The 24,778-nt window shown below is 36.7% G+C and overlaps 1 protein-coding gene across 2 annotated transcripts in view; it reads right to left on the reverse strand.

The window, feature by feature from the left end:
* The window catches only part of SBF2 (SET binding factor 2), a 266,379-nt gene that overhangs the window by 202,562 nt on the left and 39,039 nt on the right, over window positions 1–24,778 (reverse strand). For both annotated transcript variants that reach the window (XM_063289456.1, XM_063289454.1), the window contains exon 2: window positions 8,223–8,308. In XM_063289456.1, the coding sequence (XP_063145526.1) occupies window positions 8,223–8,308 (86 nt within the window). The remainder of the gene's footprint in view (window positions 1–8,222; window positions 8,309–24,778) is intronic.

A 24,778-nucleotide genomic window follows, 5' to 3' on the forward strand; every position in this document is an offset into this window, starting at 1 on the left:
GAAAATTTGGGAAACCAACACATGGCCACATAACTGGAAACAATCAGTGTGTATTCCATTGCCAAAAAAGGGGGATTCAAAGGAGTGTTCCAACTACTGCACTGTTGCTCTTATATCTCATGCTAGCAAAATTCTACTGAAAATCACCCAACAACGCCTGGCTCCAGTCATCTAAAGGGAACTGCCAGATGTCCAAGCTGGTTTCAGACGGGGTCGTGGCACCCGTGATCACATTGCAAACGTACGATGGATAATGGAAAAACGTCACGAATTTCAAAAGAAAATTTATGTGTGCTTTATCAACTACAGGAAAGCTTGTGATTGTGTTGACCATGACAAACTATGGAGAGCCTTAGCAGACCTTGGGGTGCCACTACATTTGGTGAAGTTGGTAAAGTCACTGTATGTAAATCAGGAAGCCACTGTATGAACTCAATATGGAGACACTGATTGGTTCAAGATCGAGAAAGGTGTGTGACAAGGTTGCATTCTGTCACCTTTCTTATTCAACTTGTATGCCGAAGTGATCATCAGGAAACTGGAGCTAGACGAATCAAAAATAGGGGTAAAAATTGGCTGAAGAATCATCAATAACCTTCGATATGCATATGATATGCAGAGAACCCTCCTCTCAGAAACCCAGGAAGGCCTAAAGCACCTAATCATGAGATTCAAAGAAGAAAGCGAGAAGTTTGGTCTCTTTCTGAATATCAAAAAGACCAAACTCATGACAACTGCAAGGAATGGAAACATCAAAATAGTAATTGATGGAGAGGAGGTGGAGTGCATGGAAGAATTTACCTTTTTAGGATCACTGGTCAATCAAAATGGTGAATGCAGCTAAGAAATTAAACGCCGAATCATGCTGGGTCGCACAGCAATGAAGAGTATGAATCAAATTTGGAAAAACAAGGAGGTCAGCTTGACGACTAAGTGTAGACTAGTCCGCACTGTCGCGTTCCTCATAACTACATATGGCTGTGAAAGTTGGAGGATGAAAAAGTTGGATAGAAGGAAAATTGATTCCTTTGAACTATGGTGTTGGTTCTTGCGCATCCCTTGGACTGCAAAGATAACAAATATGTTATGTTGAAGCGCATAAAACCAGTCATGTCACTAGAAGGAAAAATAACAAAACTTAGACTTAGTTACTTTGGTCATGTCATGAGATCAACATCGTTGGAGAAAGACGTTATGCTTGGAACGGTCAGTGGCAAAAGACGACGAGGATGCCAAAGAACGTGCTGGTTGGATGTAATCAAAGCAGGCACAGGTCAAAATATAAAGCAACTGAAAGAAAGTGTACAAGATCAAAATCATGGAGAGAGCTGGTTTATGGAATCGCCAAGAGTCGGATACAACTGAATGGATAATTCGATTTGCAGTGCTTTTACATAAATATAAGGGCTTTTTGGTACTTTGAATAAAAATGCTAGAAGTAGTAGTAAAAATAAGAATTGAAAAAGAGATGCAAGGCTACGTACTTACAGTGAATGCTCAAAAGTCACCGAAAGTGCAATGGCTTTGGATGGATGACAGAGAGGGGGACAATGGGCAGAAGACTTTTAGAATACAGCATGTCCCAGCAAACACATATCCCAATGCTACACTGACTTAGGTCCCACAAACATCACAAAACCATTTACTTTCTTTGCCCCAGGAACAGAAAACCAACAGAAAGTGCTGAACTGTGCAACATTACTTCAATATTCTCACACTCAAAGTATTATGACTGGAGAGCCCTGCTAAAAACATTCACTGTGAATAAAAGCTAGAGCTGTCAGTCATAAAACTATCTCTTTCTCTTCTTCCCATCTTGCAATGTTTCAGAATATAAGGTGCTGTAGGAGAATGTAATCAAATTTTGGACAAACTAGGAAATAACAGCATTACTTTAAAATTTAGCGTCAGTCTAAAGAACATTCATTTTGATTTAGACATATCCCAAAACTATGTTTCATCTGTTTGGATGACCTGAATCCAAAAGACATCTCTAAAAATCATCTAATCCTCACCATGATTAGTTTTCATTGTTGTTTACAAATAACTTCTACCTACTTAAAACTAATCACACATACTGTATACAGTATATGTCAGTAAAGAGGTAATGCTAAACCATGGTTAATACTGAAAAAGTAAAGGGGGTATTAGTGGAAGAGAACTGAAGTAATGCTTCTAGTCTGTACCATGATCATTTTAATTTTTTATATTAATTATTTTGAATCTTAAAATTAGCTTAAGATTAGCTATTAAAAAGATATACTGTAAATATCTTTGGAATGAACACCTGCAGATCTTTTATACATAACTCAGATATAATTTATAGTATGAACAACTCAAAATATAAAATATCCATTACTGACTGGGATTATAATTTTTTTATTAATAAAAATTAATAAATTAAAATAATTTTAAAATAATAAAATAAAAATTAAGCTTTTCACCAAAATTGAAGTTTCAGTTTGAAAGGAGAAAAAAAAGCTTTTTATGAAGTACTCACCAAGATGCACTTAGAAGCATAATTGACTTGCCATGAAATACATGCATTTTTGTACTTGTACACACTTGAATTGAAAACCACAAACACATGATTAAAGAAGAGACTTAGTGACTCATTATGTACCACATGAATGCACATGCACAGTAGCAAAGTTTAAACTTAGCATACATATTTTCATACAACACAGTAATAACTTTTGTAGGTAATACTTTTTGTCTTACATATTACCTACACACACTTTTAATCCCATTTAGACAAAAACTAAACAAACAAATGGAAATGAAACCCAATCCCAGCAGTGCATATCCACATCTTTTTGACATATCAGGTGAAGTGCTTGGTACATTGGCTTTAACACAGGTATCAATTAATTCACGACAATTTATTTTAAAATATAGCTTTTTAAACTATGAATATAAATAGTGACTTCTGCAAAATTGACAATGGAAATTTGATGTTTCGTTAAAATTAAATTGAAACTCTTCCAAAAATAAGACCTCCACATACTGATTTACGTTCAAGTGATAGAAAAAGAAGGAGCAGTGAGAAAGAATAACCAAGAGTCATTTTCAGGGAAGAAGAGGATAATAACAGTCTGCAGCATTAGAAACTGTGGTGGGAAAATTTAGTTTGAAAAGGTATCATAAAAACTACAATTATAAACGCACTTAATCTATTCAAGCAAGAGCTGGGATGACACGAAAGCATTTCAAGGTGGACTACAGCAAGAATAGAAGAAAAAGAAAAAGCTAAGAACCGATATTCAAAGTGGCAGGAGAAATAAACATAAATTTCAACATTGTTGATGTTTAACTAGCAATTAATTTTAATGGATTAATAGAAACTGAAATCTTTAATGGGAAAGAATAGTTTTTGCCCCATTCGTCTGATGCCCCGCTGCCATGTACTTTTTCTTTTTTTTACTAGACTAGTTTTCCATTTTCTTTTTAGTACATTGACAGCAATATTTAATGACCTTTAAATTACACTGTTTACTTTGGAAGCTTGTCTTTTAAATTACTTGGTTTAACATCTCACTTGAAACAGAAATCATTTTGTTCTGGAAGGTTTTGTTTTAGTATAGAAAATTAAGATTTATAATGTAAAAATACTCCACCAAAAATTGAAACATTAGACCTAGAAGAATAATACTCTTTCAGAATGAACTCTATACTTAGTTGCATTTGGAATTATAGGATAAGGTTCAGAAATGACAGTAGCAAATATTTGTTGAAATTGCTTTGGAACAAAGGTAATCATGACTTTCAAAGATAATTTTGCCCTCTAATGTTGTCATCATGAGATACAGCTTTCAAACTGTATTTATCAAGATCCTATATATTCCACTATAATTAAAATTGTTTAACCGATCTTGTTTGATAGCTTAAAGCAAGATTATTAATACAGAGAAATATCTGAATACATTTCAATGAAACAAATTAATAGTTTTCAAGATAGCTCAATAGAACAGAATGACCTATACTTCCTTTCAAAAGAATGGCAAAAATCTGTGCTTTGCATATCTTTTCAGAAACTGATAAAATACAGCCTTCCCAATATTTTGCTCTCCTAAATTCATTTCAAAGAATTCAAGGCTAGTGTATAAACATGATTGCCAGGTATGCTAATAGCTAATATTTTTTAATTGCAATCTCTTTCACTAAACCAAGACTGTCCTTTTGGGCAATCCATATCCACATGATTTGAAAAGAATTAATATTCTATATATGATTTCTTTATATGAGCATGCTTCCTCTTCTGAACCTTACAAAAGAATGAAGTTTAGTTTTAAAGGTTCATATTTCAAAAAAAGAATGGAATTCTGCTAGTAGAAATGAAGAAACATATGATTTAAGATTAAAAATGACACAGCTAAAGTTTAGTTTTCGGTCATAGTGAACTCTAGCTACATTTTTAGCTGAGACTCCAATTTTCCCAGAATCACTGGAAATGTAATGCAAAGTTTCCTTAACACACATGTTTTTATAATGCAAAATAACACAATTTGGGGGGATTATTGTTTTAAACTGGGTGCCTTTATTTTAATTTTAATGTATCTTTATGAGATACATTTATATTTTCTTGAATTTTAAATTTCAGCTGTATGATTGGACAAACAAAATATTGTGTATAAGTTCTTTGTTATAACAAAAATATTAATTTTCTCCATGCTGGAAGACTAAGTCATCTCTTGATGTGAACGAGTGGGTAATAGATGCAATAGCTTTGGCAATCTATGAATGTTTGTCTTACCAAATTAGATAAGGTGGGAGGGTGTTCATATTTTCTTGCATTATTTGATTTTGAATTAATAATTAATAATATATAATAAAAAAAGCATATGCAGGCCATCAGATTAAACAAAATGATCTAATCAATCTATAATTCTACTTGTTGTTGTTGTTGTTGTTATGACTTTCTACCTATAGGTCACCTCAAAACAAATGACCTATCTGAAGGAAAAAATAGTTCCAGGCAGAAGAGTCTCAAATTCCATATTGTAATGGTCAAATAACTCACAAATACTTAGTCCTTTTCCATTTTTCAAGACCTAAGTGTCTGTAGAGATAACAGGCATGTCCTCAGTTTTATAAGAGAGATACTGAGCCACATGCGCTACTTGACATACTTCATAGCCTCCAAAATATCTTAAGAATTCAGATAAATGTGAAGACCCCACCAATCCATGTAATATAACTCTCTGACACAGATCAAGGGAAGAGTTCTATTATTCAGTGTTAGAGAGGGAGGGAAAGCCTACAACCTAAAATCTTCCTTGTTATGTTCTCTACTGCCATTCTTTAGGAGAAAGTTTATAAAACACAAAGATAATGAACATTTCCTAAAATCAACCCAATTCTGTCCACCACTCACTACTGTCAAAAGTAATTAACAGACAATAAAATTATAACACTGGACTACAGAGACAAGTCGATGTTCCATAGATTAAGAAATAAACTAAGCCCGAAAAAAAGTGGTCAGAAGGTATAGAGCTAGGATGAGTTGTCCCATCATCTATTTGGCAATAAATGCAACGTCACTTGTAATTTAAGGAGGAAGTAATGTATCTGCATCTTTACAAATAGCTGTGAACAAAGAGAAATCTATATTGCACTGTTTCATTCTTCTAAATACAAAGATGGGATTGTCATCATTCCCTCACTCCCCATTAAAGAAAAAGAAGTTTTTGATTAGAGCTCATTGTTAGATGATTTCAGCAACTTACTGAAGCGATGGAGGCCTAGGTCTGGAAAAGATCTGAATGGAGACACACCCAATATCCATGTACAATACCTTGAGCCTCCATGACAGAAGAAAGCAAAAAGCTAACAAATACTGTAGGAATCCCTATTCTAAGCAGCAGTTTTAAGAGAAGCAACAGAAATGCTGTTCATCACTTTTATAAAAACCTGTGGACGGTTTTATAGATTTTAATAATTGTCAACTTCGTAACTGAGTTTATACATGACATATTACAATGTGTTTACATTGTTTATAAGGTTATTTTTACTATGAATTGGACAGTTGTTGTCAGTCTTATATGGACTGACAACAACAGTCCAATTCCATAAATTATATGGAATGCCACAGTATAAAAATAATAAACGTAAATGCACCTAAATCAAAAATGTAAAACAAAATATTTAAATCCTGTATATTTGGTAACATGTAACATCCCTAGCATCAAGAAATTCAGTGAAGTAATTACCTATTTTCAAAAGGCCAACAAAATGTGGAGTTGGTTTTTTTTTTGGAAAGTTCCTATTTATTGACACAAACACAACTATAATTTAAAGGGAAGCCTTTTTGTATGTATGTAACACAGCTTCAGAACTTATTGCTCTTACTGTATTCTGTTCCCATAATACAACTGCATCTTAGCCAAGAATTCATTATGCTAAATTTTTGAATCACATCTCTAAAAGTATTTTCCTGACAATGTGACTTTTACAAGAAACAGAAAAAAATGTTCCCACAGTATGTATGGATGAATTTAAAAACATACCAAAATAATGGGTTATTATGCACATCCGTCCACAATTTATGTCAGAATATCATGATCTTGTTTATAAGAACAGGAAGCTTACAGTTAGTCTTGCATGTGCAAATGTATAGTGATAAGGATTTCCTTTTATGGCTCTAAACCAAAAAACTATGTTTACACTGCCTTACTGTATGCATGAGTGCCAGAAAGCCTCTATGCCATATGGCTGCTGTAACACTAAAATATGCCTTATCCTGGATGCCAATCTAAATATGCACAATGCCTGCATATAGGATCCTTAAATGGGATTTTAAATATTGTATATAGATGCTGCATATTTTAGAGTAAGTATCCAGTGAGAATATTACTAAAATTGCCGCTATTGTATGCAGTTCTATCATGGAATTGGATTCTACACAGATGTTACTCTTATTAAACTGAAGTGGTTGATTGAGTTGGATTGACCATGCCCTGATACTTTACAGTGCAGATAATGTATAATCCATACATGTCTGGTGGGAATTATATCCTGACAGTCTTCTAAGCAGTAAGGTCTTAGAATATTTGGTGGAAACTGAGATGAGTTGATAACTCACTGATTTAAAGCTAGTTTATCAATTCTGGCATATTTGGACACAGTTAAATCAAAATCATCATACTGTAGCCCAGACCTTTCTGCATACATCAAATGATGCACTGCAATAAAAATGTTATCATTACTAAAAAAAAACAAAAAAACAACCAGCAGTTCTCAATTCACAGAATGTCTATTACTTGTACAGTTTCTAATTCAGAAGAAAACATTAATATCAAAATTTGTTTCTGTGCCTGCACTTACCCCTCTTGAAATTTGGCAAATGTGTAATATTATGTATTCCTCTTCTCCAAAAATGAATACCAGCAATACTGGATATATGACATGAGGACAGACACCTGAGTAATATAGGTAAAGCCATGGGTTTTTCCATTTTTAAAAACATTCTTATGCTGAATGTGATAATCACACCAAGAAATCATTAACCTTCTTTCCCTGACCCTTTTCAGAGCTCTGTCTACTGTAGTCTTAAAGTTGAAGGTTGTATTTGAAGAACAGGAATGTCATACCTAAAGAGTCAAGAAATCTAAAGCACAATTCTGAAATTAAAAAAGCTGATATGACTGATCATGAAAGGATTTATTAAAGAGTTATGATAGTGAGATGGGAGGCTATATAAATTTAATAAATAAATAAATTTAAATTGTTGTATCTTAAGTCTTCACTAGAACTAGACGGTCACCTATTTCACATTGTAAATATCACTACATAATATCCTGAGGTCTACAAACAAATGCAAATATGTGAGAGATATCAGGCTAGTTTGCATGACAAAGGCAACCCAATGATGAGCCAACACATACATTCTGGCTCCACTCATAGGTGAGTGTGGCTAAGAAGCTAGATTAACCAAACTTAACATAATAAGTAAATGTAGGACTCTTGCTTCATCTGCTAGAAAGATAGGTTTCTGAAAGAAACCAGTTAATAAAATCAGGATTTGTTTTTAGATTACCAATATATTAGTTCTTGTCTTTTTGTAGGCTAATGAAGCCCAGAATCCCACATTCACACATCATACTAAGTTCTAATAGTCAAGCAATGATTTGTTCACAACATAAATTTACAGCCGCAGCTAAGCTAATGGTAATGGACAAACCCAGAATTAAGAGTTTATAAATGCATGCTACTGATCAACTTACCAACTCTATTCCCTGTGGGAAAGGAGTATCATCCAAATCCTTTAAGGGAAATCTCTGTATTATTTTCCCCAAACCGTCTGCTGAGCCTACAAAGAAAGGGAAAAAAGAATTATCAGAACGAACCTCTAGAATCAAGTTTTAATTATTACTTTTCTAATCAAAAAGTTCCCAAAGAAATAAACTGTAATCCAGTGCCATATTATATTAAGAACTCTAAATACTAAATGCTGTTGTCAACTGACAAGTTATTGCTAAAGTCTGTAGAGTTTAACAATAATTCAAATGATATATTCAAGACAAACCACCTTGCTTGTAACAATTCTGTTGCACACACAGTGGATGCAGTATAAGATCCATCTAGCATGTAATGTATGCTCTTAGATACAAACAAATGAAAACTAACAAATGCTATAATGTAATCCTGCTTTTAAAAAAATGACTGAATAAAGTTACTATGATTCCAGCATTGTAACAATCGTATCACCTCTTCAAATAAAAAGGTTAATTATTCTCCAACCTTTCCATATATCTATAATCACTTTAAGTAACTGGAGAAAAGCAGGGAGGCAACATTTTATCCCAATATAATGTAATATATTGTTTGAAAACGAAAAAGAAACTACTCATCAATTACTCAGATTTAATGAAAAGTTTTCAAAAGCAAGTTTTTAAAAACAGAATTCACACTGAATGCCACAAGGGTCTGTCCAAACCACATGTCACACTTCAGTTCACACTGCTTACATTAACACATTTAGCCCTCTTATTTTTAAAAAATTACTATAGATCTCATTTAAGAAAATGTTTTAGTCTTAAAAGCCATGGGTTTTCATAAGCCTGTTATACCATTATATTTTTTATGTCCTATACAAAATGATACTGTTTTACACAGATGAAGCTCCTTCATTCTCATGCCCTTTCTTTAATCTGCGTAAAATTTTCTACCTAATACAAAACCTGGAATTAGGTTAACACAGGCAGCTAAGAAGAGTACAAATCAACTTCATATTTATGTCAGGCCCAGCCCAAGAACGACGAAGAACCAACCCAGCCAAACTCCAGTTCTTCATTTGCTAACGCCATGTAGACAGAACCTTGCCAGACTAAAGCAACTCTACCTAACCTAAGGGCAAATAACGTGGGAAAGTTTTAGGGCGGGGCTATTCTGAACCTCTTGGTTTTTTCACAACTGCCCCCTGGACTATGTTTCCTCTTACCTTTTCCCCCTTCTTGGAATGTACCCCTCCTTCCTGAGAACCAGCTGCACTGCCGAAAGCCACCACAATTTCCATGTCCTCCTGTGCTTTAATGTTTACATCTATCCAAAATAGTGGACCTTGAATTATGTCTGCACCCAAATCTGTATGGTTTCAGTTTGGCCACTGTAAGTCAGATGATCCCTAAAAACAAGTACTCGGGAACTTTTGTACAATGTTTATTTACTGCGCCATGTAACATAAACTTATACTTGTAGATACATGTAACTCCATGGAGCACATAAACTTGGTCTAGCTCGCTTGTAGTTGTAATCAGTCATCCCTGACTGTTTTAGGACCCAAGAGATATCATTTGCAGGACTGCTGATCAGTAAACGCTTCTTTAAGCTTGTGTCCACTGTGATATTATCTAGCCTCTCTTTTGATTGCCTCCAATCTTTCTAAACATTAGGGCCTTTTCTAAAGATTCTTCCCTTAAACACCTAAGCTTTCAGTTATCAGTGCTTCAAATGAGCAATCCAGTTTTATTCCATCTCAAACTGAATTTGTTCTTCTTAACTGTCTCCAACGTACAATTCAAAGGGATCTATTTTGCTTCACTCAGCCTTTCTGATATTCCAGTTTTAACAACTATATGTTACAACTGAGAAATCCAGAGCCCTGAAAATATGTATCTCTGTTCTCAATAGTATGTCTCTGCACTTTAATATTTCGTTTAGACTTGCCACAGTCTTTCTTCCAACTAGCAGGTATCTTTTTATTTCATGGCTACAACCCCTGTGATCAGCATGCAATAAAGATGGAAGAGCTGTGAGAAGGAATTGATGTTGGTGGAAGCTTGGGGTGTTTGCTGCACAGAGAAGTAGGGAAGTAAGTCAGCAAGCGCACTCTCTGGATGAGAGGCAGAACGGGAGTGGAACATACATCCTGGGGTGATAGTACAGGAGGAGGCTTCGCCTTCGTCTTTCTTGGTCTTCTCCGGTATTTGATGTTTACTTGGCAAATTTAAATCTTCCTCTCTCCTGCCTTTTTGTTTTTCACCTTTCTTCAACTATTTTCATTTTGTCGGTACCCTGCCATTTCACTTTCATTTATTCACTCATTCATTTGGGGATATTTTTGTTTTTTTATCTTTACTGATATCATGAATTCCAGTCTAGAGTTCTTCAGGCATTCTATATATCAAATCAAACAGATTCAGTATGGAATCTATTCTTTGCTGCATAATCATATGGGATACTGCTGAAGTCATATCTTGATCTGATGATTTGGGGGGGGGTAGTTTTAAAGTGTGATTCTGCAAGAAGTTGTTCATGATTTGAACCACAGTCAATACCCAGTCCTGTTTTGGTTGACTGAACACAGTTCCTCCCACTTTGCTTGAAGATAATAGTCAAATTGATTTTGGTGCTGTCCACCAGTTATGTCCATGTGTAGCGTCTTCTTTTAGGTTGTTGGAAGAATGTATTTGCTATGAACAGTAAATTTGCTTAGCACAGTTGTACCATTTCCTACACTGAGACCAAATTTTTCCATTATTTCATAACATCTTACTTCGACTTTAGTATTCCAGTCTCCTATAATTAGGTATGGTGTCATTTTGTAGAGTTGACTTTCCACTTTATGGTTGGAGTAACCATAGGAGACACAGGAGACTTAGATCACTGTAATACTGAATGGCTTGCCTTGGATTAAAATTGAAATTGTGTTATTATTTTCTGGATTCAAACTAAGTACTGACTTTGACCCCTTAATGTTCGTAATGATGGCTTGATACGTTTTTCATGTTCACAGTTGAGGTGATACTCCTCTGATATTGTCAGCCTTATGAAGTAGTCCAGGCAGGAACCACCCTAGATGAACTCATTCATTGTAAGGTTACCTTAACAGAATCTTGCAAGTCCCAAAGTACATTTCTCTCCCATCACCTTGACAGCCCCCAAAATTAGTGAGGGTCCCTTCTGAGACATATTTTATTTTCTATCCCGCCTTTTATTATTTTTATAAATAACTCAAGGCAGAGAACATACCTAATACTCCTTCCTCCTCCTATTTTCCCCACAACAACAACCCTGTGAGGTGAGTTGGGCTGAGAGGGAGGGACTGGCCCGAGGTCACCCAGCCAGCTTTCAGGCCTAAGGCAGGACTAGAACTCTGTCTCCTAGTTTCTAGCCCGTTGCCTTAACACTAGCCACACCCACATCCCTTCTGAGGGCTAAGCTGCCTCTTATCCAACCATTCCATGAGCCAGCAGTGTAATGTACCTGCAAAGAAAGTAAATGTAACTTTAGGCTGCATCCACATAACTATAATTTCCAAATCATGGAAATTAATTTTTCCACTTTGTTCTACTTTGGTCAGATACCATCTTGATTACTGGACCCAGTTCTGCAAATCACGCTTTAAGAAGGATTCAGAGAAAATGGAACACATTAAAAGAAGGAAAACAAAGATGATCAGGGGATTAGAAACTAAAACTTATGACAAGAGATTGAAGGAGCTGGGCATGGTTAGCCCTGAGAGAAGATGATTCAGTGAGGTCATGACAACACATTCCAAATACTTGAAAGGCTCTCATATAGAAGTTCAAGGACGGTTTCCTCTCATTCCAGAGTGTAAGACATTGAATAATGGACTTAAGTTACAAAAAGGCAGAATTCCAATTGAGTGTTAGGGGAAAAAACTTTGCATCAGTAAAAGCTGTTCAACAGTGGGATCACTTATCCAGAAGGATGGTGGACTCCTCTTCAGTGGATGTGTTCAAGCAGCCATCTGTCTGGGATGCTAAACATCTCGGATACTTTAATCTGGATTCTTACCAGGGGGTTGGACTTAATGGCATAACTGGCCCCTTCCAACTCTATGATTCTATGATTTGAACTGTCCTGTTCAGACTAAGCACCAGACAGGTTCTCAAAGAATATTCTTTATTAATATCTATTTACAATAAGTAAGTCCTTGATATGCGAGACTGGGTTAAACAAGCCCAACTGGCCAACTGGATTCAACTGGAACACAAAGGCTGGAGGTAAGAGTTCTCGAACTGGAACAGTACTGGAATGACGCTGACGCTGAGTTTCTGACTCACTGGATCTGGAACAGGACTACAAACAGCAGACAGGGATGAACTGGAGGCTTGGAGCAGAACTCGAATTCAGAGCAAGGTTAGACTCTGTTGGGGATTCTGGACTAGGCTGGGTACTCTGAACTTGAAGCCAAGGCTCAAAACCAGAACAGGGCTGGGCTCGGCTGGAAGCCCCAGACTAGGCTGGATTCTCTGGACTGGAGGTCTGGAGCAAGGCTTGGAACTTGGATCTAGGCTGGACTCAGCTGGAAGCCCCAGACTAGGCTGGATTCTCTGGACTGGAGATCTGGAGCAAGGCTTGGAACTGGAAAATAGGCTGGACTTGGCTGGAAATCCTGGACTAGGCTGGATTCTCTGGACTGGAGACTTGGAGCAAGACTTGGAACTTGGAACTAGACTGGACTTGGCTGGAAGGACCTTGTGGTCCACGATTCTAGATCCCGAACAGGATAGATGTGAAACTTCTGAACACGCTGGAGTCTGCAAAGCGTGGTCACATAGAACTGTGGACAAGTGGCAGCGCTGGGAAGCTGAAGCCGACTCATGCTGCTGAGGGTATCGTGGAGATTCATGGCTACAAGCAAGGTGAAGGCTGCCGGGCACGGCTGACTGTTTCCTCGCTGACAGCAAATGCAGGATTCAATTTGTCTTTGGAATGGAACTTGAGTGCTGGTTCCTCTTCAGCCACAGACACTGACTCCAATACCGGGTAAGGACTCTCCTCCTGAAGCTGCAGAGTTAGAGGATCAGTTGTCTCTGGCAGCTCGCTGTCTGCGCGGCTGCCTTTTATCCCGATTGTTGGCGCGCTTGGAGTCTCCTGTAGCCAATCTAGCTGCCTGTGCCTTTGCGTTTGCCTTTGCACACTTTTCAGTCCGTCTCTGGCGCGCACTGATTGGCATATTCAAATTCTCCTCCAGATCTCACCCAATCAGTGTTGTAAGTTTTCCCGCTCTGCTGAGTCATGCTGGAGTTTTGTTTCTCCAATTCCAGCCCAGTAAGTTTCCAATTCCTTCTCTGACTCAGAATTAGTTTCACTGAGTCAGAGGCAAGCTTGGTTCTGACATGAACCACCCTATGAACAACTATTTGTTAGCTGCATTATTGCTGCCATTCTTAACAGAGGGTTCATCATATTTCAATGTAGCCAAAAATGCTTTCAAAAATAAAATCAAGTTATCAGATCTAGCATCTACATTTCCTTTAAAAACGCAGAATATACAGATTAAAAACAAGCAAACAAACTCGAGGGTATTGTACACAGTGAATTCTTCTAATATTTAGATATAAATTTGTGATGACCTTGATTATTCCTACTCAGACCCATGAAGACACTCACAACATTTGACTGCCATAACATTCCTAGCCATCATAAATTTATTGGGTCATTGACTTTAACAAACTTTAACTGATTTCTATGGATTCTTTCAACTATCCATTTGTTTTTTGCAAGTCTCAGATTACAGAACTTTACCACACTAAATATGAAAAAGGATATATGTGCTTTCACAGTCTTAAACATGGCAACACAGAAATTATTAGCAGTAAACATTTCTATTAGAAAGGTATAAAAAAAATAGTAGGTAGGTTTCAACACCTAATGACAACATTCCATATAGTATATATTATGAGGTACATTCCAATGAGTAACTCACTGTCAGACTGTGTTTTGTTGTGTTTTGCCAGGTTATAATGCTCTGTCAATGAAATCTAAAACTGAGAGTAGATTTCCTTAGAGTATATATTATAATGCAATATCCAAACCGATATTGAATAATAAAAGTAAAAGGCAGGTTATTCAGGAAAAGTAGAAAATATGTAGCAAGACACACAAAGTGCCTTGGAACACGGGCTATCTAGACTATTTTAATCCTGTTTTTCATATTTTGCATTTTAAGTATATTGTTTTACTCACCTGATTATATTGTGCTGAAATAAGGTTATATGCATCAAGCATATAAACAGTTCAGGTAAGAATCTGGTTAATCTTTTTAATACTATAAAATAGGATGTCATCTGTAGTTTTGACATTTGGAGCATATCCATTTGGAAGCTTTTGTAGGATGAACAAAAGTGTTTCCCACAATACACTTAGGTCTACCTTTTCAGGTAATTTGTAGGATTATATCTTACTGTGTCCATTTGCCAATGAAATACACACTTCTCTTCCTACACATTAATGCAAATCCCTCCATTGACCAAATCTGCTTCAAAAATCTTAGGACAGAACTGGGGATTGGTAAGCAAGATGAAAGCAATGAAAAATCCAATTTCAGAGCAGAAGCTGGTCCATGTAGTTTTCTTCTATTTATTTGTCAAATTTATATGGCTGCCCATCTCACAAACAAGAGACTCTGGGCAGCTGGGTGGTGTACAACAAGGCTAAAAACAATTGATTTGTACAAAACAACTCTTATTTAAAAAAACTTTAAAAACACAAGGCAAAAAAGAACATATATTAGGCGAAGAGCAGATGTTTATAATAATGGAGTCACCTCACCATCTCACCGGTCCCCTGCACAACCAGGTTTTGAGGGACCTCAGGAAAATCAACAGGGATGGAGCCAACTTGACTTTGGGGGTGGGGTGTGCAGAGATAATGTTCTATAAAGTCAGCGCCATGGCCGAAAAGGCCCATCCATCAAAAGTAGCTCCCTAGCCAGCAGGACCTGTAGCATGCCCTCTCTGCTGGATCTGATGGGACAGGGAGATGTAATCGGGGAGAGGTGGTCCCTCAGGTAACCCAGCCCCATACCATGTAGGACTTTAAAGATCAAAACCAGCACCTTGAATTGGGCCCAGAAACAAACTGTTAACCAATGCAGCTCACAGAACAGAGGTGTAACGCATGTTGTTCTAGAAACACACATAGCTGCCCATGCTGCTGCATTTTGCACCAGCTGAAGTTTCCGGTCTCTTCATGGGCAGCCCCATGTAGAGTGCATTACAGTAGTTCAACTGGGAGGTGACTAGGGCATGAGTGACTGTGAGCAGAGCCCCTCAATCTAGGGACGGGTGCAACTAGTACACAATATGAAGTTGTGCAAAGGCCCTCCTAGCCACAACTGCCACCTACTCTTTGAGCAGGAGTCATGAGTCTAGAACAGGGTTTTTCAGCCAGGGTTCTGTGGAACCTTAGGATTCCATGAGAAGTCACTAGGGGTTCCCTGGGAGATCATGATTTAAAATATAGATCTGTTTTCTGAAAAGGCTGTGGCTGGAGGCTGTGAGGGTCTAGATGGGGAACAACAGGTTTCAAGTGAACCTTTACAAGACTAAGTGGCTTTGAATTTTGGGGCATGTTGATTCTAGGACTATGCCATCTTTGGTGCTGGATGGAACTGCACCACCCCAAACAGACCCCATGCGCAATTAGAACAGGGTTTTTCAACCAGGGTTCTGTGGAACCCTAGGATTCCGCGAGAGGTCACTAGGGGTTCCCTGGGAGATCATGATTTAAAAAATTATTTCAAATTTGAGCAACTTCACATTAAAGAGGTAAGTTTCATTCTTTATTTTTAGTTTAAGAACACTGTTAACGCATATATACCGGCCCACACACGAAACGAATAATTTTGTCACTTCTGGCCTATATTTGAGCCTGAATGTGCAGGGGTTCCCTGAGGCCTGAAAAATATTTCAAGGGTTCCTCCAGAGTCAAAAGGTTGAGAAAGGCTGGTCTAGAGGGACCCCCAGATTGCGCATGGGGTTTGTTTGGGGCAGTGCAACCCCATCCAGCACCAAAGATGGCATAGTCCTAGAATCGGCATGCCCCAAAATTCAAAGCCACTTAGTCTTGTCAAGGTTCAGTTGAAACCTGTTGTTCCCCATCCAGACCCTCACAGCCTCCAGCCACAGCCTGTTCAGAAAACAGATTTATCTTTTAAGGTTTACAAAGACCATTGTAATCTTTTTATTCAACATTTACAATAACATATTATAGTTATTTTACCCTCCTGTATCTCTCTTGATTGATTTATATATTTATTTAAAACTTGGCCCCTTCTAAAAAAAAAAGCTCTATTTTTTAAAATAAATAAACTTTGTTGCCCTACTTTAAAAAAGATTCGTATTTCTTCTGGAACTATTTAAATTATTTAACCCTTTGTGCTTTCCAAACTCTTCTAAATTTTTCTAGCATATTATAAGTTTCATATTTCAGGTGTTAAGCTTCTATCCTAGTTTAAATACACGTTTTACAAAAGGATAAAGCACAACAGATTTTCTTTCTATTTATACAACATGGATAATTAGATTTTTTAAAAAATAGAAAAATATGAATGCCAAAAAAACAAAAACAGATGTCAAGCAAAATACAATATTAATACACATGTGTATAATGCATTCACAATGCACTATTTACAATTAAGACATATTTCCCAAAACATTTAACATACTGTATAATTCATAATACAAAGGTTTACAAATCATTTGCAAGTCATCAGTGATCTAAGAAGGAACATTTGAATATGTTTTCTTTATATAGTCAATACGATATTTGAACTGCAGTCAAAAGTTAGCCTTGGCCATTTTTTTTTTAATCCGTTCAATCATGTCCGATTCTCAGAGATTACCTGGAAAAGTCCTTGAAGTTTTCTTGGTAGGTTTTTCAGAAGTGATTTGCCATTGCCTTCTTCCTAGGGCTGAAAGAAAGTGACTGGACCAAGGTCACCCAGCTGGCTTTGTGCCTAAGGCAGGACTAGAACTCACGGTCTCCCGGTTTCTAGCCTGATGCCTTAACCACTGCACCAAACTGTCTCTCACACCTTGGCCATACATAGTATCAGTTTAAGCACTGTATTACAAAATCTGGAAGAGTATTATATCTATAACACACAAATTGAAATGAAGAATCAGCCACAATTACCATTTTGTTGTAGACCTTTCTGCTTAAATAGTACACATAAAACATTAAAATCCTGGGGAAAAAAATCTAGTTTTTGAATCTCATTTCCTCTCAACTCCCTTCTTATATAAATCTCTGCTATTAAAGGTCACATGCCATCTCCTGCCTGCCCTCTAAATTCCAGGAGCAAATTGTTAGTGCAAGTTACATTCCAAATTAATGAGTTCTGCGATAAGCTTTGCCTTTTTTCCCCTGTGAGATATAAGTAACAATATATCTAAACCAAATTTGTTTTTAACTCTGTGTTTAGTCAAGTGCAAATAGTTAATCTGCACATGATAATGACAGGCACAAAGCATATACAGAGATACATGCATGTTGTATAATGCAGCAGCATAGCGTTGTTGTATAAATAATGCTTTGCCAAAGTGTACCAAAGTTGTAATCGTATTGATTGGAGCTTATATTTCACATACATATCACAGAGAGAGAAAGAGAGTTTTAGTGTTATAAATACTGTTAGTGAATTTAAATGATGTGAAACTAAATGAAATATAGTTCAAATAATATATGCATATACATAAGTCTCTGTGTGTATAAGTGCATATATGTGTGTGTGTGTGTGTGTGTGTGTAGTAATTCATCTTTAATCAGCTAAAAATAGAGAAGATATGCATAACCAGACCATTGAAACAAGAATACTAAGTAAAAATATTTTTAAAAACTGATCAAGAATCCAAGGCTAAAGGAGATTCTTGGAATATGAAGTTCTTGCATTTTAACAATGAGCATATAAACAAGCCAGGAATTTTAGTACTGCAGACTTAACATACTTTTTCTTTGTTTGTAAAACATGAATTTTACTTGCTTTTCTTCTACCTAAAGTTTATTATGTGTGCCACAAAGCACAATATAATGCAATTACAGTATACAAGCAGTCATAACTACCTTTCTCATATATAAGCTCTTTTCAGTTAAAAACAACGGATTTTAACAGTATGATGTTCACTTCATGAAAACAAATGTGTACAATAAATTAACCTTCCATATACCAGTCCATCATACAAGCGAAACACTCATAATAAAAGCAGAGAAGGCAGTGAATACCAGAGTACGGAAAATAACAACTAATTAACATGTCTGCATTAACAGTAAGATTTTGAGCTAGTGCTGAAACTTTTCCACTGTTGGCATTGGTCATATTTCTACTGCAGCTTTCCCCAATCCATAATGGTGGAAGAGCTCTGAGGGTTGCAAGTCAACAAATCTGGAAGGCACCAAACTGGGAAGCTCCCATGTGGAAAAGGTTTTCTGTAGTCCAACATTATAACCAAACAGAAGTTTCCTTCTTAATAGATGAGCTTTGCCAGCAAACAGGCAAGAAGGTTTAACATCTGTCAACCCCTTTTACTCCTATTCAGATGCTCAAATTAAAGTTCTGGGCCCTGGCAGCAACCAGGAAGGAAATACTCCTTCAGGCAGCCTGACCTAAATGGTTGAGGGCTTTACAAGTTAATTCAAATACCAGCAACACCAAGTTGGTGGATACTTCATACAGTAGTTTGCTACCAGAACAATCTTGTCTGCATAAGAAATAATTGCCCTTTAATGAGACTGCACCTGTTATTAAACTCTAATGTGGAAAAGTTATCCCTGGAGAACTAATTCTGGAGTGTTTGGAAAGCTCGGGTATACTATGAGTTAGTTCAAAGATCATGGAATGCTGAGGAAGATTGTCATTAAAGAAATAATTAAGACCAAATGTGTTATTTCAAACTGTTGATAAGTGCAGAAGGCACCAGAAAGTCGGATGAGTCCAATTAGTAGGGAATGCACATTGCCCAAGAATAAGCAAAAAATATTCTCAAGGCCAGTTGATAATTGGAGTACATGGAACTCCAATATAGAACATAAACAAAAGTCTTTCATTTGATAGATACTGTACTGAAGAAAAAAAAAACTTTTAAAATTGTGCTCTGTGTGTGTGGGTTATAAAGCAAGACAAGAAAAGTCTATAGCAAAGCTACCATATTAAGCTGGAAAAAAGATAACCACAAATTTACGATGATGCCACCCAAAAAGTAAAATGGATTTTAAAAATACTTATAAACACAAGTTATAATAGCCAGCTTTCCCACTGTGCCAATACACTCCAACTTATGCTCCAATCCCCCGTGAGCAACTATATATTATGAATGAAGACAGTAACAATCACAAGAATGCAACGAGTCATAAAAAATCATTTAAAAAAAGCAGTCTAAAAGGCAATTTGGTACTAGAGCAGTTGTCACATGAATGACCAGGTATCTTTTCAGCTGGTATTTAGAAGAAAGCAGTGTGGAGCCAGGAAGACTTCCCTTGGAAGTGAGTTTTACACCTGGGGGTCTATCACTGAGAAGGTCCTATTCCTAGCCACTCCAACTTCCATGCCAATCGCAAGGATAGCCTCATATATAGTGCACTGTAATAATCCAAACTTGTAATCACTATTGTATGGGTCATTGTGGCCAGGCCATACCTCTCTAGGATCAGACATAAGTGGTAACCCAACTGGAGACGGAAAAGGAACAGTTTGCCAAGCAAGCCAGTTCTCTTTCCACAGAAATTGTAAATCCTTCCAAAAGATCTAACTTTTAGATAAGAGAACCATCTGCATTCCCAGTGCACTCTACTTACTATCAGTGCCACATTCATTCATACATTTTATTTGCAACCTTTGGTTTTAGCAAAAAACAGTTCCATGTAACAAAGTGGGCAGACTTATACCTCTATTCAGTCATTTTTGCTTCTTTCAAGCAGCAGTGCATCTTTCTTTCCTTCCAACCAAGCACACACGACCTACTACCATTCTACCAGCATCTGTACATGTTAAAATTTCTCCATCTATTTTCCTGTGTTTAGTAAACATTCTAAATGTACATAAATTCATCCACTTGCCTTAAGTTTCACTATTTATGTACAATTTGTAAACACTCATTCCATTTTCCATGTCAAACATAACTATTTTGATACAATATATTAATTTTCAATATATTAATTTTCAGATCCATAATCCTCATTGCATCATACAATCTAACATTTGTTGCAGATACAGAAACTCACTGGATGGCTTTGAGCCAGTCATTCTCTCTCAGACCAACCAAACTCTCAGTGTTGGTGTTATGTGGAAAATTTAGAAGAGGGAAGGCTGTATATCACAGCTTAAGCGCCTGAAGGAAAGGCTGAATATAAATTTGACAAATAACTAAGTAAATAAAAAATAATATGCATACCAAAGTATGCAAATTATATACATATTTTAACATTTCTTTAGTTACATTGTCTATAACTTTTTTCTTTTTGCATTCACACAGCACATTTTCCCCCTGCTTTCAAGTCAGTCTGATCCCTGGCAACTGCCTGGAAAATTCCCTGTTTTCCTGGCACCATTTTGAGAAGTGGTTTGCCATTGCCTTCTTCCTAGGGCTGAAAGAAAGTGACTGGACCAAGGTCACCCAGCTGGCTTTGTGCCTAAGGTGGGACTAGAACTCAATGTCTCCCGGTTTCTAGCATGCCTTTAACTGCTATACCAAAGTAGCACATCAGATGGCACAGCATCTACAACTAACTTTTCATCATCTTTTCTTGGACAATAACATATATAGGATTAATGTCAATTCTATTTTTGACATATCACTATTATTCCTATATAAATTTCTAAATTTATATGCATAAATTAGCATAACTCCACATACTTTTGTGGCACTTTTAATATAATTTTCCTTCTATTCCAAGCAATCTCTACATTCTCTTTAGTTGCATCTCATTCATTCTGTTGTGTGATTAATCCATTTTCACTTTTTCATACAGCACTCATACTTTCTCCTCCCACTGGTGTTCTACTTTCACTTTTCCTTTTCTTTCATGCCCATTTTTATGCAAAATCACCTCTTCATACAACCATAAATGGCTTGTCCCACATCTCTCATCACCTTTGTTTTCTTCACTAACTTTCTTAATCCATCATAAGCAATCACAACCATCATGCTTTTAGATTTATTTTTATTTCTTTGCCAAGTATATGTAGGAATAGACTTATGCTTAAATCACACATTTGAAACAAACAGATCTTTACCTAAGCACAGTCACCAAAAGGTCACCATTCTAATTTATTTGGGGATTTCTGAATGTCCCAATCACTTTTTCTGTACTCTGCATCTTGTTCCACCCATTCATTCACATCAATTACTTTTTCACCCAGATCACGGCAATTCAGAAAGTTGCATACATTTTCCCAAAACATATGCCGGGGTTCTTTCATTATCACCACTCATTGGAGCCTAACATGGAACTAACACCAATCTATCCATTCCAATTTTCATATCAATCCAGAACAATCTAGATACTTTCTAGCTCCTTCATTCGTAATTAAACCTAAAATTTCACTTCCATTGATCAGCTGTTCACAAGAGCAGGCCTTCATTCAGATCACAAAACACCCCCCTGCAGTCACATGATCACATTTTGGGCACTTGGCAGCCAGATTGCATTTACGACCGGCTGTGGCGTCCCATAGTCACATTATCGCATTTTGCAATGTTTTTTGCTATTTTCCAGCAAAAAACGCCCACTGGGGAAGCTGGATTCGCTTAATGACCATGGTGATTCACTTAATGGCTGCCATAAAAATCAGGTCCAGTCATGTGGTGACTTGACTTATGACCACAACAACTTACAATGGAACTTACAGTCCCAATTGTGGTCATAAGTCGAGGACTACCTGTATGAGTTGCAGACAGCAACAACTATTGCCCTAAGTGCTAGAGAAAGAAGACAAGTAACTTGCTCTGTCGGGTTCTCTGTCTTACGACTATTTTGTTCCAGGCAGTAAATAGTTGAGAGATTTAATTTCAGAAACACATAAGAAATCAGAGACAATGATTCCATTCTGACAAAACATGTTTTTAGTTATTCAGCAATTTTTTATCCAGATACAAAGTTCAATTCCTCTTATTTTATGCTGTGGGTGTCTTTTCTCTATTATGGGCAGATTCTGTTTAAGAAACAAATAAGGCAAGAACACACTGTGGTGACTCTAACTATAAATATATGTTTTATTTTATACTTCAAGCCTATATTTGAGAAAGCATAGCTAAACACAGCAGTTACAATATTTTCAGCCAACATAACTGTCAATCTACTAGTGACATACTGTAGTCTGATACTTTTAAAGATAGTTTTAAACAGCTTTAAGTAAGAAGAAACCTTACCAGTTTGGTACTCTCAGGTCCCCAAAGATTAAAGGATTAGAACTGCTGGACATTTCAAATTTATAGCTTTGACCTAAGGTCACAAGTAAAGTTAGGGGACAGAGCTACACATTTTCACACTGAAATACTGTACTTCAGGGAATGAAAAACACCTGTGCAAATGGAATGTGCATAAGGAGTACAATGTGCCAAAACGAGCATAATTTAGCATATTACTAATACTACCAGTTTTTTTTAAAACACTGGTTATACCAGTGTTTATCCGGTCAGGTAAATCCCCATTCAATTCATACTTTCAGGTAAATAAACAGACAAACAGGCTTCAGATTTCTGGACTTCACTCAGTCTTCTACTACAGCCCTGAAATTCATTCATCAGAGCCTAGTACAATAGTGAGAATATGCCTATTCATACAAACTGCATGCTTTTAAGGCATAATCATTAACATGCACTCTTTGAGCTACTTCTGAATATATGTCAACTGATTTCAGGGACTGAGCTGGCATTTTTCTGCTTCCACCTGCTTCATCTAAAACCAAAGCAAAAGTGGATTTGTGCACGTGTATGCAATGCTGGAGCTTATGGGTAGCATAAGCTTCCAGCTCCTGGGTACAAACAAGTCCTTGCTCAGCACCTCCTACAACCTACCTATTCTAGGAAAGGAATACAGGCAACCTTAAAGGAGATTTACCTTGCCCTAGTAACTTTCAGAAGCTGGCTGATTTCATTATCTTTACTTATAAGCAGTACATATCCAACTTGTGCCTTCCAACCTCTGGGCTCAAGCAAGCCATTACTCTCTCTCCCCACACAAGCACTCCAACGTAACTCTACAATGCAACCTAAAACCATAGTTACACAGCTACCAAGAAAAGCCCCTGGTTGCCATGTTAACCTTCCAGCATCACCACTAGAAGAGGCTTGTAAATAGAAACAGAAATAATATCACCTTCATGGCAGGGCAGCTTCCTCATAACAGCTTTTTTTTCTCTTTTTTTGAAGTAGCCAAACATACATATGTACAAAATGCACTAGAATTGTGAGTTGGGGATTCTATCATTTTATTTTCTTTTTTCTGGAGTGGAGGAGAGGGTTATTTCGTTGCTGTTATTGTTAGTCCAGAAGCTGTGGGGCTCAGGGGGCAGGACACTATTTTAGAACTCTCTTATTGGTTAGCTAGAGGACGACCTGATTGGTTCATAGTGTATCCTACCTGTTCCCAGGATTTTGAGCTGGGGAAAATGAAGATAATTTAAAATCAGCTTCAAACTGATTTGTGGGGCACTGGCAGGTGGAAACAGAGTGAAAATTGCATCATGTGGAAGTACTTTCCTTCTAAGACTTAGTTTCCAGTCTCTAAATAACCTTCAATGCCCTCATTTTGCAGCTATTCCAGTTTCTAGTTTTACTGCATCACAAATCTACCCAGGATACTGAGTATCCAGAACATGCCAACCCTGTCTGATCTTACAGGAAGGCAGAACAGTTGGAGAAAGGCAGCCTCACAAATATCCAAGCTCTGAGTCATGAAAGACTTTACAGATGTCCATCAATACCTTGACAATGCTATGAAGTTTAATGCCTCTCTGTAGTTATTTTGTTAGCATTAAGGTTTTCCCTCCCTCAGGAAATAATTTTCAGGAAGCTGCAAGCTTCTTGCTAAATTTTATTTTCTTAAATATATAATAACAATTTATGAATTGTTTCCATATAGATATTCTTCTTGCTGAAATGGATTTTCACAATACTATTACAGCTATATGCTAAGAATGTGTTTGTCAAAATGATACATAACGCATATTTCTATAGGCAAGTAAACACTTAGAGGATTAAGATGTCATCTTCAAATAGTTTATGATTCTCAGATCATCTTATTCATAGTCGTTTTCCTGAAAACTCTGTGAAATAATTTCCAAGTAACAGAACAGAAGCTCTGAGTGATAGTGACGTATCTAATAAAGACAATATAAATGTTATAGACACACATACTGCCTTTACACACAAACAAGTTAAACCTTTTCTCTATTTTTGAGCTTTCTTTTATTCTTATTAAACTTGTTGAGTATCTATAATGAAATATCTGTAGTCATACAATTACAGATTTAATAATCAACACTGACTATGCATGTGATTCCTACTAAATAATATCTGTAGTAAGAAGG

This window comes from Candoia aspera, chromosome 1 (genome assembly GCF_035149785.1).
Source record: "Candoia aspera isolate rCanAsp1 chromosome 1, rCanAsp1.hap2, whole genome shotgun sequence".
NCBI lineage: Eukaryota > Metazoa > Chordata > Lepidosauria > Squamata > Boidae > Candoia > Candoia aspera.